The sequence below is a fragment of the Nicotiana tabacum genome, chromosome 7, assembly GCF_000715075.1.
Source record: "Nicotiana tabacum cultivar K326 chromosome 7, ASM71507v2, whole genome shotgun sequence".
Classification (NCBI taxonomy): Eukaryota; Viridiplantae; Streptophyta; class Magnoliopsida; order Solanales; family Solanaceae; genus Nicotiana; species Nicotiana tabacum.
The window spans coordinates 141,785,064-141,803,894 of record NC_134086.1 but is presented as its reverse complement, the minus strand read 5'-3'; the positions used below and the strand labels follow the sequence as shown (position 1 = coordinate 141,803,894).

Below are 18,831 nucleotides of genomic sequence, written 5' to 3'. Positions count from 1 at the left end.
AGAAATTGTTTGAATTCTAGTTTAAGTTGGACATGTTTTTCTCTTTTTGGTGGAAATACTTTTATGTAAAATATTGTAATTCAAAATTTGTTGGTGACTTGGATGCTTTTCAAATAAAAGTTGTAAAAAGATTGAATTGTAATAAAACAATAAAGAAAGAAGATGTATCACATTAGGGAGAGAATTCTTATTGATTTGAGATAAATTATAATGGAATAGAACCCCTTTATTTATAGGGAAAAAGTGACTTAGACAAAAAATAAAAAACCTCTAAAATCTCTCCAAAAGATAGGCAGTCGCCGTTAATAAAATACTATTTATAACACTCCCCCTTGAATATCTATCCAATAGATAATGTGTCTCATTAAAACCTTAACTAAAATAAAATTCAGTGGAAAAAAATTTAAGTGAATGAAAAAGAATACACATATCTGACAATATGTTTTTTGCAGTGTTGTGAAGGGCGTGAAGCGAGAAAAAGCGACAACCCCATTTCACGAGAAGCGAGAAGCAAAACGCTCGCTTTTTTTAAGTGAAATGGAATTTTAAAAAAATTAAAATAACTACTACATAGACAATACATGTAATTGTAAGCAAATGTTCAATACTTCAATTAAAAAACTAAAGAGTAGCATCACTTAAAGCACAAATGAGTATCCTATTCTTCTACAAGATTGTCAAATTCTTGTATTCCACTATTATTATTATTATGTTGCTCATCATCTTCTTCATCAACTAGGGACAAAGTAGCTGCCTGTTTTTCCTTCCTTTGTGAACTTGAAGTTGAGGTACTCCCCCTCAAACCATAAACCTCTCCCCAATTTCACGCGCCTCCGCAACATCACCCCAAGTGAAATCAGAAGTATCCTCAAATACTTCTTCATCTGCATGATCTTCCGGAACTCCAGTTAGCCATTCATTAGCATCATAAATGTTTTTCAAACTAATTGGATCAATTACATTGTGAGCGTTGTAACAACGCCTCAATGTTCAATTGTACTTAATAAAGACTAGATCATTGAGACGCTTCAAGGTTAGTTTGTTCCTCTTTTTTGTATGAATCTGCAAATAATAAGTAATTAGTAAGATTAGGACAATCGAGATATAATTTAATTATCTCAATATACTAAATCTTTCTTAGTAGTTATTACATGCTCAAACACGCTCCAATTCCTTTCACACCTGGATGAGCTACATGTTAGACTTAGAACCTTGATGGAAAACTTTTGTAAATCTGGAGTAGAAGTAGAAAAAAATTTCAAAACATAATATTGATAAAGAAATAACTTATTAACTATAAAACAACATATAAACACTTGTCACACCTCCTTTTACCACCCGAAAGGTATAAGGGAGTTCTTCCAATTAAAGTGACATTATTCGAAATGAGATTATTTATTTAATCAGAGTCGCCACTTGGGATAGTTTATTTGGTGTCCCAAGTCACCGGTTTATTTTAAATCCCAAATCGAGGAAATTTCGACTTTCCTTTTGAAGTCTGCGAACCAGAAATTCTGAATAAGGAATTCTAATAACCCGAGGGAAGGTGTTAGGCACCCTCAGATTCCGTGGTTCTATCACGGTCGCTTAAACTATTATAATTGGTCTATTAACTTACTTTAATACATGTTTTGGCCTATGGTGCAATTATAACCTATGGTATGATTTTAAATTATTAACCGCTTTTAATTAATTTTAAAGAAGATTCAACGTTATTTAAAACACGTCTTTGGACCACGCCACATGAAATGCACTCGTGGTCTGAGACACATTTTATTTAACGTTGTTAAGATTTGGAGTTGGGTCACATGAAATGCACACCCGAGTTTGAGGAAATTAATTTAACTAACACACCTAAAATAACTACGCCTTTTCAAGTTTGCGAGGGCCATGAAGAATTCAGCTAATGGCACACCTCGATTCTAAAGAGTTAAAGAATTAATTAAGTGAGGACCATGGATTAAGGATAGGAAACTATTGTGGAAACATGGTATGATCTTTTTGTTAGGCTAATGGGCTAATAAATATTTAAAAGAAAACTACAACCCAAATGCACTTTCTTTGCATCCGATTAATTCCAGCCGCTACGCATCCCACTGTTTAACAAATATCAATTTGAACTCATGAATTAATCACACAAAATGAATAAATGGGACAACCAGTGATTAAGGTAACAGTTCCAAAATATATGCAAAGAATAGCTAGAAACAAAAGAAACTCTATACAAAACTAAATTGTTACGCGTCTGGTTCAACAAAGTAGTCAAACATTTTTGCAAACTTAAGGAATTAACATTATTAAATTGTTTCCTCAAATGCAGTGCACCTACTACTTATTAGCTCAAATTATTTTGCTTGTAATCCCAGTACGTGTTCCATCCTATTCCATTAATGGGATTCAACAGTAAAAATCATAATACTTCACAGATCTGTACAACATCAAATAGTCAAGCCAGTGAACACATAGCTAAGAATTGCACAAAGCACCAACATTGCACAAGATCACCGATAACGAACTCGTAACTATTTTAAACCAAGCAAAGGCATTCTCGTTTAAGAGTAAAGAACAAACACCAAGATTAATAGATATTACAATCAAAGGCCACCAAAATAAAATCCAGAGATTGAATGATGAACAAGGAATTTAGTACCGGACCTTTTCAGAAGCCGAACTTCTTCAAGCAAATTTTATTAGCAAGCATTTCAGTGAAATTACAACAGCTGAGATCAAAGCCGAATGGACTCCAACAGAGAAAATCCCACCAGAAATCGAATGAAAGTGCATCGGCACCGGAACCTCGAATGCTTTACATGTGAGCTGATGTTTTTTGCGGCAGGTTTTATGGATGTACGCTGAATTTTGACTACTTTTTGGCTAGATTTTAGGCTAGTATTTAGCTGATGTTTATGAAGGTTAAAGGGTTAAGGAGGTTTTAAGATTCGGCTGTTGAAGAAGGAGGTGAAGGCTGCTGGTTCCAGATTGGAAAATCAGCGAGAGGAAGGGGGCCGTTTGAGCTGCGGCGGATCTAATTTTTTTTCTTTTATTTTAGGTGTTAGATACTATTATATAGGGGTAGGAGTTAGGTTAAGGGTATGAGCCTAGGGATTATGGGCTTGGGAATTATGGGCTAGGCCCAAAATTTAGGCCTAAAAATGGGTTGCTCGAGCCCAAGTTTTATTCTTTATTCGCGAACGGGACTAAAATACGACCTCACTTATTAATTAGTCCTACTTAAATAAAATAACTATTAAAATAAGACTGACCATTAAAATAAACTATTTTTGGTATTTTTCAATATAAAAATAAAAATTAAACGTGCACAAAATGCAAACAATTAATAAAATCCTACAAAAATGGCAAATAATTGAAAAAAAAAACTATTTTCTTTGATTTTAGAGGAGCAACTCATATAGGGAAAAAATAAATTCTAATTAATTAAACTAAACTATATTAAAACATGGAACTATTACATATTTTTGTATTTTTTTTTTACTTTATGAAAGGTACATAAAATAAAATATTTTTTGTAATTTTCATTTTCTTGTAATAAATAAAGTAAAAGAGTAAAAATGAGTTGAAATAGATATATCGGGCCTAAATTAAATATTTACGTGCTAAAATATGAAAAATCTTGGAGAGGGTCAAAATTCACATGTCTACAGCTGCCCCTCTTTGATTGGAAAGACGAAGTATTTTCAAACAAAGAACAACTAGACAAGTTTTTGACCCGACCCTTATTTGGAGAGACTAAAACTAAGAGAGAGGGGAATGTGACCGAGCTTTGGTATCTGAGCTGCCTACATATCCTTGGCTATAAAGGAATCAGGACACGTGTGGTTCTGAAGTGAGTGCGATGATGGAGTATGCCGAGGTGGACAGCCGGTCGAGGTTCCGTTCCGTCGAGGATCCGGTCCGCAGTCTCGTTATTACATCAAAATCAAAAATGAAAAAGATTAACTAAGCCTATCAGCTATGAGTTACAAGATTCCTATCTATGAGTCTTCTGAAGCTTGATCTTGAGTCTTGGTTGGTACTTCATGCGGACCCTAATCTGAATCTTGATGCTTGTTAGCTACAGGTGTTGGTTCAATCTTCTTCAGCTTTTCAAATCAAGACGGGACATGCAGAGCTTGTGACCTCAGCCATGTCTTGAGCAACTCACATCTTTCATTAACTTCTGCATTTGGATTCACTTCTTGTCTTTCTTTTTGTTTTTTTTTATTCTGGATTGTGACTAATTTCTGTTGATCATCTAGGACTGCTGACTCACATTCTTGACGCGAGCTTCTTTTGTTGCTGACTCGAATTGTATTCTGAATTGAATTCCCTCTTTTTTTCCAGGTGGGCGCCTGATTGTTGAACTTGAACTGTCTTCTCTTGTTACTTGACACTGTTTTCCCTTGCACCTTGAACCATTTTTTCCTAAAACTTGAACTGTCTTCCTTTGAAACTGCTTTCCCTTGAAACTCGAGTTTCCTTCCTTCGAAACTGCTTTCCCTTGAAACTTGAGTTGTCTTCTTTCGAAACTGCTTTTTCCTTGAAACTTGAGTTATCTTCCCTTGTTCTCCAAGTGGGCGCCTGATTACAACAAAACAGACAAAACAAAAGAAATTTTTTCTGCCCCAGTTTGCACCAGGAAGATTTGTGAGTTGTTAGCAAAATTGTAAACCACTTGTACTATTGGTGCAATGATAAGAGTAAACTAAAGAATATACTAGAAAAACTATAAACTAAGCTTGACTAAAGTAAAGACTGACCCTATTCTCCAGGCGGGGCCCCTGATTTCAAGAAAACTAGACATTGATAACTAAAAATTGACCCCTCTTCTTTCAAATTCAGACTTCCCTTTTCTTTAAAATTATTATCCTAGGAGAAAATTCATTGGACTAGGTTTTCTATCTTAGGAGAAAGATTTATCAGACTAAGATTTTGATCCTAGGAGAAAGTTCATCAGACTAGGTCTCTTTTCTACTTCTTTTTTTGGTATCTTAGGATAAAGATTCATCAGACTAGGTTTCTTTTTTTAATCTTAGGAGAAAGATTCATCAGACTAAGATTTATATCCTAGGAGAAAGTTCATCAGACTAGGTTCCCTTTTGTTATCTTAGGAGAAAGATTCATCAGACTAAGATTTATATCCTATGAGAAAATTCATCAGACTAGGTTTTCTATCTTAGGAGGAAAATTCATCAGACTAAGTTCCCTTTTTGTTATCTTAGGAGAAAGATTCATCAGACTAAGATTTATATCCTAGGAGAAAGTTCATCAGATTTGGTTCCCTTTTGTTATCTTAGGAAAAAGATTCATCAGACTAAGATTTATATCCTAGAAGAAAATTCATCAGACTAAGTTTCTATCTTAGGAGAAAAATTCATCAGACTAAGTTCCCTTTTTGTTATCTTAGGAGAAAGATTCATCAGACTAAGATTTATATCCTAGGAGAAAATTCATCAAACTAGGTTTTCTATCTTAGGAGAAAGATTCATCAGACTAAGATTTATATTGGGAGGAAAATCCATCAAACTAGGACTTTTTATCCTAGGAGGAAAAATGTGAAGATCAATGGCAAGATTTTATGCATAATAGCAAGACAAATAAAGGCAAAGATTTGAGAAACTTCCCTTTTGTCGGCTCTTCTCGTCTTTTCTTTTTCTTCTTTTTTTTTCATTTTTTTTTCTCTTTTTGAATCACTTTCCTTGCACCTCTTTGTTCCTGTTTCATACAAAGAAAAAAATTTCAGTTTTGAAAATGGTGGTCGGTTTGTGGCCTTGAGTCTTGGGTAGCTTGGATTCTGCTCAATCAGCTTGAGTCGGCTTCAAGAGACTTTTGCTCTGCATCAACCCTAATTGTTTCACACCCGGTACCATTGTATTTCTGGCTCAATCAGCATTATCCCAACTGGAGATCTTTTCTTAGATGACCTTTTCTGATATCTTGAATGACTTCTTGCTTTTGAGCAATTTGTCTATCAGAGAGAATCACAAGTTATCTTTGCTTACGCCAAAGAGGCTGACAAGAGTCTTTTGAGGGAGACTTTGCATGAATCCTCAAGGCACGTTGATAGTAACAACTGAGTGTACTGGCCAAATTTACTTTGTGCAATTGAAAGCTGGTAGCAGAATTTGAAATCTTTTCTTGCTTGTTTTGACAAGGACTGAATCAGAGGGAAGGACAAAATGCTATAAAGAAATAATATTAACAAGAAATGCCCGTTGTCGGAAGGACATAAGGAAGAGTTTTCTTCTTTTTTCCCAATAACTAGCCTTAATGGTCATGACATGTATTTTGGACTCAACGGCCTGATCTATCAAACTAATACAATCTTCCCTTTTGCCATTCTTATGAGCTTTGAAGTCGGGCTTGTTCGTGCCAATTCTTTGCATCAGCTTCATGACTCACTTTCGACTAGTGGTGCCCCGGGGGGTTTTCACCAACAAGCCTCTCATTTATTCATCTCTACTTACCATCGTCTTAATGTGCCCGTGAGGGTTTTCACTAATAAGACTCTCTCATTTTTATTTTTTATTTTTCTTTCCCTCTTTTTGTGAGCAACTCGACGATGTTCTACGTCGTGTGACAACTGTTGCTCATTGCACGCGTCTCTTGGCATTCTTGAAGGCATATTAGGAGTTCTTTATTTGGAAGGGTTTTGGATAGGGTTGGAAAGAAAGGTCGGCATGAAGGCTCAAAATAAACTCAAAATGAGGGGTTGTAGACTTACAACTCTTGGAATTGACTCTTTCAAAAATGAAATAAAATTTTTGCCCCAGTTTCAGATGTTGGGGATTTTTGGATTTTCCTATTTTTTTTCTTTTTTTTTCTAAATTCTTATTTGGTTGGACCGAACCGTGAGGCTGCCTACGTATCCTTATTTTAAAGGAATCAGGTCTAACGTAGTTCAAACATCTGACCTAACTATAATTTCATCATTCTTTTTGCTTTTTTTTCTTTTTGTTTGCCCCAGCTTTTTTTTTACTCTAAACTTGATTCCAAAAGAGGGTAGTCAAAGAAAAATAACACAGGCTCAAAAGGGGTAGTGAAGGATATAAAGTGTTTGGATAGCAGAAAAAGGGCCTCCGAAACTCGAGAACGCCAAACATAGTATCTTTTTGCAATCACAGCATTGATGAACATGTTTGTCTTCTTGGTGTGTCACACTTTCTATCCCTTACTTTCCTACAAACTTCAGTTGACTAAACATCCTCAAGCCTGACCTCCACAATGATTTGAAGGTAAATTTTACTCGACCTCAATTACAAAGTATCTCAACTCTTTATTCATCCTCAAAAGTATCTTTTTTTAGTTGTCCAATTCAAACTTAAATCAATTTTCTAAGATCTGGCCAAAAATTTCGCATGCATGTCATGTCATTAAAACTAGCGGAAAAAGAACTAAGTATGGAATGACGCAAAAGGAAAAACTGTATTTCATTGAGTAAACAACAAGACAAACAACCTAAAATCCGAGTTACAACCCTAAATAACCCGTCAAATGAAAATAGCAACAGAACAGAAAGACAAGACTCACACAAACCGAATGGAGGGATAGAAGTGTTTGACTACATAAAACAAATAAAATCTGGATCACAACCCTAAAATAACCCAGATAATAGAAAAAACATCAAAACAAACTACCAAGATTCCTTCCTAGTGAGGAGGAAATGACTTTTCAATTGCTAAGCTTGACATTTAGCCACAAATTTGCTTATCAGAATCAGCAGAGCCTTCTCCAATTTCAAAATCATTAACTTCAGTTAGCAAATTCCCGAGAGGATTCTCATGATCCCTGTCACCACGCATCATCCCCACAAAGTGTGCATCATCATGTGCAGGTAAAGGATTCTGCACGCTATTTTGGGTGTCACTATCTTGGATCACAATCAAGTTTTCCTGGATCATCCTTTCTATTTCTCTTTTCAAATCCCGACAGCTTTCAACATTGTGCCCCTGGGCATTGGAATGGTATTCACACCTTTTAGAAGGGTCAAAGCTTCTCGCACGTGGGTCCACATGATTTGGAGGAATAAGTGCAATCATGTCATAATACTTTAAATTCTCAAATAAGATTGCATAGGACTCTCCTATTGGTGTAAAATTATCTTTCAACCTTTGTTCCCCTTTATACCTCTAGCTTGGATGTAGGTTATAGGGCACTTGAAAATTTTGTGGAGGCTGTTGGAGAATTCGTGGTGCTCGTGCTCGCCTTCTAGGGTGTTTTGGTGGCTGGACAACATACGGAGGTGGAGCGACAGAGTATTGAGGGTTCTGAGGTGGATAATACTGCTCAGGGGAGTCATGGAAAACTTGAGGAGGCTGCTCATACCTTCGAGATGTTCTCCTGGGACCTCTTCTCGACCTTGATGTCATCATGATTTCTTCAACCTTCTCATTTGTGTCGCTAAAATTATCAGATTCAACCCGGATAGCCTGAGTTGTGGCTTTAAAAACTGCTTGACTTATAATTTTGCCTGTCTTAAAACCATTCTCTACCATTTCTCCCATTTTGATTGCTTCCGAGAAGGATTTGCCAACTGCGGACATCATGTTTTGAAAATAATCTGGCTCTTGCGCTTGAAGGAAGATAGTTATTAGCTCGTGGTCATCCATGGGTGGCTTAACTCGAGCTGCTTGCTCTCTCCATTTAATGGCATATTCCCTGAAACTTTCACTTGGTTTCTTCTTCAGGTTTGAAAGGGAAATGCGGTCTGGGTCAATGTCGATGTTGTATTGGAACCGTTGACAAAGGCCTATGCCATGTCATCCCAGACATACCAGCGAGACGTGTCTCGATCCATAAACCATTCGGAGGTTACTCCCGTAAGGCTTTACCCAAAATAAGCCATCAACAATTCTTCATTTCTTCCCACACCTCTCACTTGATTGCAATACCTTTTCAGGTGGGCTATGGGATCTCCATGTCCATCATACTTTTCAAATTTGGGAGTCTTGAAACCAGGCGGCAAGTGGACATCGGGGAACATGCATAGATCTTGAAGGCAACACTCTTTTGACCTGCCAACCCTTGCATGTTTTTCAACCATTGTTCTAAGCTTTTCACTCTTTGGGTCATTTCTTCCTGTACCATTTTTCGGGCAGGCTTCTCAATGTTTGCAGGAAGATCAAACGAGTACGAGTGGTACTCAGGAGAGTGGTACTGCTCTTGTTGTGTAGCAAATTGTGACTCATGACGAGGTTGTCCTTGACCACTGGCCCATACTTGACACATTTCGGTCATTTGCTGTTTCAGTATTCTATTTTTCTCAACCATAGCAGACTCTTGTTGAACCCTCTGACCCTGAGTCCTTTGAGCACTTGTAACAGCTTCGGTATCAGTTATCATTTTTCCTTGGATCTTGTGTTTCCAGCTTACCACAAACCGACCACTTCAACTTTCTTTGCAATTCAAAACAAAACATGTTAGAATAAACTCAGTCGGTCCTTATTATTATCAATATTTTTCATTTTTTCATTTTTTTTATTTTTCTTTTCAATGGTTGATCGAACCTGATGTGGGTAGCCTATGTATCATGTGGGAACATGAATCAGATCTCGCATAGTTCGGGAAGATAAGGAATAAAGTAAATAAACTAACTTTTTTTTTGAATTTTTTATTTTATTTTTTCGAAAGAAAGACTTATAAAAAAAAAAGGGAACATTTTTGGATTTTGATTTTTCTTCAACATTTTTGCAAAGAAAGACTTCTAAAGAAGAAAGATTTTTTTTTTTTTGAATTTTTTTCTGGAATTTCGAAAGAAAAACTTCTAAAGAAGAAAGAAAATACTTTTGGAATTTTATTTTTGAATTTATGAAAGAAATGCTTCTAAAAAAATATTTTTAAATTTTGAATTTTCTTTTCAATTTTGAAAGAAGAATGAAAATATTTTTGGATTTTTGGAAGAAATTAAAAGAAAATATTTTTGTATATATATGTTTTTTTTTAAAAAACAATTAGGGTCTAAAAGAAAGGCTTTCTAAAGAAGCAAGTAATGAAAAATATTTTTTGGATTTTTTTTGGAAATTGGGGTCTCAAAAAAAAGACTTTTCTAGAGAGTAAGTAAAGGAAAATATTTTTGAATTTTTTTTGAAAATTATGGGCCGGAACCGATGAGGTTTGCCTACGTATCTCACATCCGGTGAGAATCAGACCCGCGTAGTTCGACCTTTTTGACGGAACAGAAATTGATTTATTTTGAAATGACTTTTCCTTTTTTTTCAAAATTTCGGCATAGTTTCAGGATAATTCAAATACCTACTTCTCACTCTTGATTTTTTCTCTTTGATTTTCTTTTTTTCTCTTCTTTCTCTTTTTTTTCTTTTTTTTCCTTTTTTCCCTATTCTTGAAGTCAGTCAACATGCAAGCCGAAACAGACAAATACGCAAGTAGCACGTAAGATGCATCAGGATGGTCTTTTTAATTTGGGTACACCTGTCCTAGACGGACTCAACCCCTGTATTGGGTCCCCAAAGTCAAATGCACGTGATGCAAGCAAACGTTCCTACTAGGGATCCGACATGAGATTGTGTTATACAAGGGTTAAAAACCTGGGTGTATTGTTCTAGACCTGGCTTACCCGAGCGGACAGCTCGAGCCGAGGGGGGCAACGTACCAGGAATACAGAAGCTTCACCAGCTTTGCAATTTGTCCGAACCTCATTCTAAAATTGGGATAAGACTCTAACAGAAAAGAAGTCACATGAAGTGCACACTTCCTAGATGATTTAGAAGACTCAGAGAGAGGAGGGTTTCGTACCAATTTATATACAGTCCAAACAATATTAAAGCGGTAAAAGCGGCATTTAGCACATTAGGCTCAACATGTAAAAATCAGATAAAACAAACCAACTATAACAGTTATTCTAAGCTCGAATTCTTAAACCCTAAACCGAAGTTCTGGATTTGGATCCCCAGCAGAGTCGCCAGAGCTGTCACACCTCCTTTTACTACCCGAAAGGTATAAGGGAGTTTTTCCAATTAAAATGACATTATTCGAAATGGGATTATTTATTTAATCAGAGTCGCCACTTGGGATAGTTTATTTGGTGTCTCAAGTCACCGGTTTATTTTAAATCCCATATCGAGGAAATTTCGACTTTTCTTTTGAAGTCTGCGAACCAGAAATTCTGAATAAGGAATTTTGATAATCCGAGGGAAGGTGTTAGGCACCCCCGGATTTCGTGGTTCTAGAACGGTCGCTTAAACTATTATAATTGGCCTATTATCTGACTTTAATACATGTTTTGGCCTATGGTGCAATTTTAACCTATGGTATGATTTTAAATTATTAACCGCTTTTAATTAATTTTAAAGAAGATTCAACGTTATTTAAAACACGTCTTTGGACCATGCCACATGAAATGCACCCGCGGTCTGAGACACATTTTATTTAACGTTGTTAAGATTTGGAGTTGGGTCACATGAAATGCACACCCGAGTTTGAGGAAATTAATTTAACTAACACACCTAAAATAACTACGCCTTTTCAAGTTTGCGAGGGCCATGAAGAATTCAGCTATTGGCACACCTCGATTCTAAAGAGTTAAAGAATTAATTAAGTGAGGGCCACGTATTAAGGATAGGAAACTATTGTGGAAACATGGTATGATCTTTTTGTTAGGCTAATGGGCTAATAAATATTTAAAAGAAAACTACAACCCAAATGCACTTTCTTTGCATCCGATTAATTCCAGCCGCTACGCATCCCACTCTGTTTAACAAATATCAATTTGAACTCATGAATTAATCACACAAAATGAATAAATGGGACAACCAGTGATTAAGGTAACAGTTCCAAAATATATGCAAAGAATAGCTAGAAACAAAAGAAACTCTATACAAAACTAAATTGTTACGCGTCTGGTTCAACAAAGTAGTCAAACATTTTTGCAAACTTAAGGAATTAACATTATTAAATTGTTTCCTCAAATGCAGTGCACCTACTACTTATTAGCTCAAATTATTTTGCTTGTAATCCCAGTACGTGTTCCATCCTATTCCATTAATGGGATTCAACAGTAAAAATCATAATACTTCACAGATCTGTACAACATCAAATAGTCAAGCCAGTGAACACATAGCTAAGAATTGCACAAAGCACCAACATTGCACAAGATCACCGATAACGAACTCGTAACTATTTTAAACCAAGCAAAGGCATTCTCGTTTAAGAGTAAAGAACAAACACCAAGCTTAATAGATATTACAATCAAAGGCCACCAAAATAAAATCCAGAGATTGAACGATGAACAAGGAATTTAGTACCGAACCTTTTTTAGAAGCCGAACTTCTTCAAGCAAATTTTATTAGCAAGCATTTCAGTGAAATTACAACAGCTGAGATCAAAGCCAAATGGACTCCAACAGAGAAAATCCCACCAGAAATCGAATGAAAGTGCATCGGCATCAGAACCTCGAACGCTTTACATGTGAGCTGATGCTTTTTGCAACAGGTTTTATGGATGTATTTCGCTGAATTTTGACTGCTTTTTGGCCAGATTTTAGGCTAGTATTTAGCTGACGTTTATGAAGGTTAAAGGGTTATGGAGGTTTTAAGACTGGTTTCGGCTGTTGAAGAAGGAGGTGAAGGCTGCTGATTCCAGATTGGAAAATCAGCGAGAGGAAGGGGGCCGTTTGAGCTGCGGCGGATCTAATTTTTCTTTTATTTTAGGTGTTAGATACTATTATATAGGGGTAGGAGTTAGGTTAGGGGTATGGGCCTAGGGATTATGGGCTTGGGAATTATGGGCTAGGCCCAAAATTTAGGCCTAAAAATGGGTTGTTCAAGCGTAAGTTTTATTCTTTCTTCACGAACGGAACTAAAATACGACCTCACTTATTAATTAGTCCTACTTAAATAAAATAACTATTAAAATAAGACTGACCATTAAAATAAACTATTTTTGGTATTTTGCAAGATAAAAATAAAAATTAAACGTGCACAAAATGCAAACAATTAATAAAATCCTACAAAATGGCAAATAATTGAAAAAAATCTATTTTCTTTGATTTTAGAGGAGCAATTCATATAGGGAAAAAATAAATTCTAATTAATTAAACTAAACTATATTAAAACATGGAACTATTACATATTTTTGTATATTTTTTTTTTACTTTATGAAAGGTACATAAAACAAAATATTTTTTGTAATTTTTATTTTCTTGTAATAAAATAAAGTAAAAGAGTAAAAATGAGTTGAAATAGCTATATCGGGCCTAAATTAAATATTTACGTGCTAAAATATGAAAAATCTTGGGGAAGGTAAAAATTCACATGTCTACAACACTCGCTCACCTGGTGACTTCGTCTTTCTTTGTTAATGGCCATGTTTTTTCCAAAAAGTTGCTCAGCATTCCTATTAATACTAAATTGCTCTATAATTTTATCTTACACGGATTCTTCAAGTATCAACTTCTCAATACATTCATAGTATCCATTCCACAAAGGTTCATCTCCTAGAATCCTCTCTTCATTGTCATAACAGTTCTGGGTTCAAAACAAGTCCAGCTGCATGCAAAGGGCTATGAAGCTCACTATCCCACCTTTTATCTATGATCTCAAAGACTCTTTTGTATTTTCTTTGATCACTAAAAGAGGCTTGAATATCCTCATTTGCGCTATCAATTGCTTTGTACAGGTAGCTCATTGGTGGCCTTTGCTCCCCATCCACCAAACGAAGCACTTTAACTAAAGGACCACCAATCTTCAATGCATGAACCACATTGTTCCAGAATGAAGGAGAAAGTATAATATCTACAGATTCTCTCCCTTGAGCTTCCCTTACATAGGCACTGCTAATGTACTCATCTGAAACAAACAACTTCTTCAAATTATTTTTTTTCTCATACATCCTATGCAAAGTCAAGAAAGCACTAGCAAATCTTGTCCTTGCAGGTTTCACCAAGCTTCTTTGTTTAGTGAATCTCTTCATCATGTTCAATAACAAAGGCCTTTGAACAATATAGGAATGCACTCAAATTGCCTGATTAAAGACGGTACTGAAGGGCCTTTCCTTGAAAATGTCACCGAAGATCAAATTAATGGAATGTGCTGCACACGGAGTCCAATAGATATGCGGGTACCCAGTAGACATCAAATCGCCAGCTTTAACATTTTCACTGGCGTTGTCCGTGACAACTTGAACAACATTTTCTGCTCCAATAGAGTCTATTGTACTCTTGAACAAGGAGTACATTTTGGTTGAATCAGTCGAAGAGTCGCTTGCATCAACGGACTCAAGAAACAGGCTTCCCTTAGGAGAATTCACCAAGATATTGATGATCATTTTTCCATTTCTCGCCGTCCACTTATCCATCATAATGGAACAACCAAACTTGTTCCATTCTACTTTGTGCTCTTCCTGGACCATATTGGCCTACGGCCTTAATAAAAGCAGCAAAAGTGTTAGTATAATTAACATAATTAAAAGGAAGACCTGCATCATACATCCACCGGTCAAAGCAGGTAATTGCACGGTCCCTCAAAATTTCTTTGGCATCAACTTGAGGATCACCACTTTTTCCTCCCTTATCTCCAGATTTTTGCAGGAAGTAACAATCCATATGACCTTTGGTCTTGCCAGTAGATCCACAACTAGAAGACATTGGTGGAAACATCCTTCCCCGCTTTTGTGATTTTGGTGGAAGCGATGAAGCATCGTCACCTTCTTCTGTTTCATCATCATCATCATCAAGATTATAAAGTTCTTGTTCATGAATCATTTGAGTCTTTAACTCTTTTTTTTAAAGGTATGCTTTCAATTCTTCCTTCACATGCCCCGGAACTTTAGGACAAGCTGCGACATTCGGATCACCACCGATTAGATGCGCTTTTTGGCGATAGATTCCCCCATTTGAAGTCTTATCACAAAAAAAGACATCTAATAGCCATCTTGTTAGTCTCGTTAACTCTTTCAGAGTAAGCCCAAGCTGGGTCTTTCCTATCTTCTTTTGGTGCCATGAAAAGAACAACTACATAACACATAATAAAGGCAATAAGAACTAAGAATAAAAGATATAATAATTCGACAGAAATTGGGCAAAAATTTTGGGCAGAAACTGGAAAAATTGGGCAAAATTTTTCTGAAAAAAATTCGCCAACATTTCACTACTTTTTGGATGTTTAGAAAGAAAAAGAAAAAAAAATAAAAAGAAGAAGAAGAAGAATAAGAATAAGAAGAAGAAGAAGAAGAAGAAGAAGAAGAATGAGAATAAAAAGTACAGAACATACCTATTGAAACTTGAAAGTTGTTGTACTATTGAAGAAGAAGAAGAAGAAGAACCCTAGTTTGAAGAAGCGAAATCGCTGCTTGAAGTTAATGAAGAAGAGAGGAAGAAATCGTTGTTGTTGTTTGAAGAACCCTAGTTTCTCGCTGCTGAAGAAGTCGAAGAAGTCCAGAGTCCAGACTAAAACAGAATACCAAGTTTTAAATTAAATAGCGATTTGGGTATTTTAATTAAAAAAGCATCCGCTTGGCTCGCTTCTTCTTGCTTCACCGCTTCTCGCTTTTTACATATAAGCGGTCGCTTTTTCATACCAAACTTTTAATGGTAGAAGGGCTGACCCTTCCACTTCGCTTCGCTTCTCACTTAAAGTGAGGAAGTGCTCGCTTTTTTTATCACTGGTTTTTTGATTTCCTCGTTAAAACCTTGCAAGGAAATCTAGTGGGACAAAACATTGTAAGGAAAAAATAATATCAACACGTATTAACTCCCCCTGATGAGACAATCAATTCACATCTTTGAGCATTTGCATTCCAATCTTGTGCACCATCTTCAAGAGACCGTTGGTAAAGATTTGATAAACAAAAACTTGAATGAATATGCTGCACCTTGAAATTATCATTCTTGATAGATATGTAATGTCTTCATATAATATCGTAGAATGGCCTTTTCAATATCTCCATAGAGATAAAAATTCTCGAGATCATATTATCATGCTAATAGTTATAGCAAGATACATATATACACAAATTGCACTTAGAATATGGTACTTCAGGACCAAGAATTGTATATGCTTTAAGCAATTTAAATCCTTCAATGATTGTCATATAAGTTAGTATATATAAGCTATATAAATAGACTTTAGTTGCATATCAAGTTTTCATAGCATGCTAAACATATAAGATAGATAAAAGTGATTGCACACACCATTGACTTTATACTTTTAAGTGTTTGAACTGCAAGTCCAAAACTACATGTCTTTCATTTGCAACCAATTCTACTTGAATTGTTTCTCCAGAATTAAGACCCTCATATATATTTAGCGTTATCATAGATGTAGTTGACAAAGATTTTATATCGGTTCCAACCTCTTTTTTTTTCATAAAGACATAACATAGAGATCTTTTCATTCATATTTTCAGGAACCTGAACCTCTTTTGAGATTTTATGAAATATTATATCATGTGATCTTCTAAATCACTTACCTCCTTATCATGATCGTTTGCTCATCTTCTTTATCAAGAATTTTATTTAAAACCGATTTGTCTATACGCTTTAAGGGTGTACCATAGACTTTATCCTTCTAGGACTTATTCTAATAGGAATATTTGTAGTGAGAATATAGTTGCTTTCTTTGGGTCAGCAAATGCTTCTGGCGTGCTTTGCAAGATATTGCAGATGAATTATCTTTTTATGAACTTCAATTTCATATTATCTTATTCGAGGATTTAGATGCACAAATGATAATTCATTCCACGTAACTTTTTCTCAACTGTTTATCCTGTCTCCCCCTTATGTTAGAAAAACTAACTTGATTCCTCAACTTTGGAAACCCACCTTTGTGCATCATGGTGTTAACCAAAATATACACCACACATTAGTAATAATAAGATATAATTATTTGGTTCCTGATCCTAAACCACTTGTGAGGAGAGAATCTAGTTTACTTTCGTATATAATGTATATCAAATTGATATAGATAACTTTGTTCACATAAGCAATAGTTTAACTATTAAGTGAAGATACTCAATAAATTATTTTGCTAAATCAACTGTAATGTAAACCAACTTATCAAGATGTACTGTCTTGAATATAAAATCTGGAAAGTATACTCTAAATTAATTATTGAACAAGTTACCTCGCAAATACCAAGTTGTGGGTTAATAATAATCGCACATGTAACCATCTCATAGATACATCTTATGTGGTATGCATGGTAGGTGAATGGTGTAATATTTACTTTTGATATTTCCAGCATTCATGGGATTCAATCCTAATTTTAGTTTGTCTATTAATTAATGAGAACAAACACATAAAAGAATTCATAAAGAACTTTCTAGTTCTTTAATATTTACCTATGTGAATTCTCTTTTATTTTTGCACATCATACTTAAATTAAAATTGCTCAATAGGCCATGCCTGATAAAATTGTTGTATCAGTAAACTTCAGGTTTACATCATGACATGTGCAATTGTTAATTAAACTCCCAATTTACTATGACATAGGTTTTTATATTAATAAATATCCAGTTTACCATGTCATATAATTTCACCATATTTTTATTTGTGTAGTACAAATCAGGCAATAAAGCGGGTAGTTTTCATATACATATTACCCTGTTACAGCTGTAGTAATATAAAGACGTTAAATCTTCTCATTATTTATAGTCTCAATATAACCAATCGCTATCGCGAATGTTTTAGAAACTCAATAAGTTTCTTTGAGACTTACTACAAGACAATGTCTTATTAATAATCAATTTTATTTCTCCAAATTAGTATAATTGGCTCTTCCAAATCTCTCAATTAATTTTGTACTACCACATATTCATCAGCATCCATATGGTAAATATCTCTTTCAAGGAGAAAGTTATACCATTAAGGTCATGGTCACAATCATTAATATAGGCAAGATATGTTGTTTTCATTACTTTTGCCTTGTAATAATCACATTGCCATAATATTTTGTCATAATCACAATAGGTATATTATCAGTGTCCATTCATGCCATAATAATAAAATTATTTTCTTATTTCATCTTAAACCTCCATCTAGAGATGAGTGTGGTATATTCACTACCACTAGCATGTTCATATTCTTCCAAGAATGAATATGTATTCATAGATCGTATGTTGTTACATTCACATCATGAATGTGCCATAATCATTATCATGTCAAATCGATGACATATATTACTTTATTTTGAGAATCCTTATTGTTCTCATTATCACAATAATGACGATTATAATTTTGTATATTTTTACATCCACATCCATTGATACTTTCACAATAATAATTTATTTTCTTTCAGATTTATTACATACTGCTACCACATTCTCTTAAGGGAACGAGAATAAAGCAAATTCAATGGGATGGGTTTCTACTTCTTGTGCTCATAATCATACATGAATTTGATCATGGTAAGACATAGAAATTTTACTACTTCGGGTGGTTACAAACTCTATTAGAGTTATAATGAAAATTTATTGACTTTGCTTGTATTTAAAATCAAATTATAGAATTTCAGGAATTTAAAAGAGAAAAACAAGGTAAAATGCTTACTTTAAATCAAGAATTTATTCCTGGAGGGAGTTCATGTAACAATTGACAATCATTATGGTTAATATTATGTACAAGTTAAGTACCATGCAAGTATCCCAAAGCCTGGTGACCAAAGCAGATGCCTAGTATAGGAATATCAATGCATTCACGTAATAGCCTCACGCAAATTTCTATATCTTCTCTCTACATATGGTTTAATTTCTCAAATATTAGACAATTAACTAATAGTATATTTTCAAATTAAAACAAACGGTCATCTACTCAATTGGTTAGAGTCTCGTGTTGATAACGTGTTATAAAATAAGAAGATGAGTATTACGGAGAAAAGTTGAAAG

At 34.9% G+C, this 18,831-nt stretch overlaps 1 protein-coding gene and 1 long non-coding RNA gene across 3 annotated transcripts; both read right to left on the bottom strand.

Annotated features, from left to right (window-relative positions):
* Window positions 1-428: 428 nt before the first annotated feature.
* On the bottom strand, window positions 429-12,695 carry LOC107804752 (uncharacterized). Of its 2 annotated transcripts, XR_012693578.1 has the most exons (3): window positions 12,263-12,662; window positions 2,656-9,392; window positions 429-1,062 (listed from the first exon to the last, which is right to left on the bottom strand). It is a non-coding gene; the product is annotated as an uncharacterized LOC107804752 (long non-coding RNA). The 2 variants fall into 2 exon arrangements; XR_001652298.2 differs by having other exon boundaries at window positions 2,656-12,695.
* Window positions 12,696-13,467: 772 nt separating this feature from the next.
* Window positions 13,468-14,277, bottom strand: LOC142162337 (uncharacterized). The gene is made up of 2 exons (XM_075218680.1): window positions 14,075-14,277; window positions 13,468-13,942 (listed from the first exon to the last, which is right to left on the bottom strand). The coding sequence occupies exons 1-2, from the start codon at window positions 14,275-14,277 to the stop codon at window positions 13,468-13,470; spliced, it is 678 nt and encodes a 225-aa protein (XP_075074781.1).
* Between the last annotated feature and the right edge of the window lie 4,554 nt (window positions 14,278-18,831).

Bases quoted from the DNA above. Each gene is read 5' to 3' on its own strand.
- LOC142162337 (XM_075218680.1), bottom strand. From the start codon at position 14,277: ATGATCATCAATATCTTGGTGAATTCTCCTAAGGGAAGCCTGTTTCTT. The intron at 13,943-14,074 runs GTACCCGCATAT...TATTGTTCAAAG, and splicing joins GGCGATTTGATGTCTACTGG to GCCTTTGTTATTGAACATGA.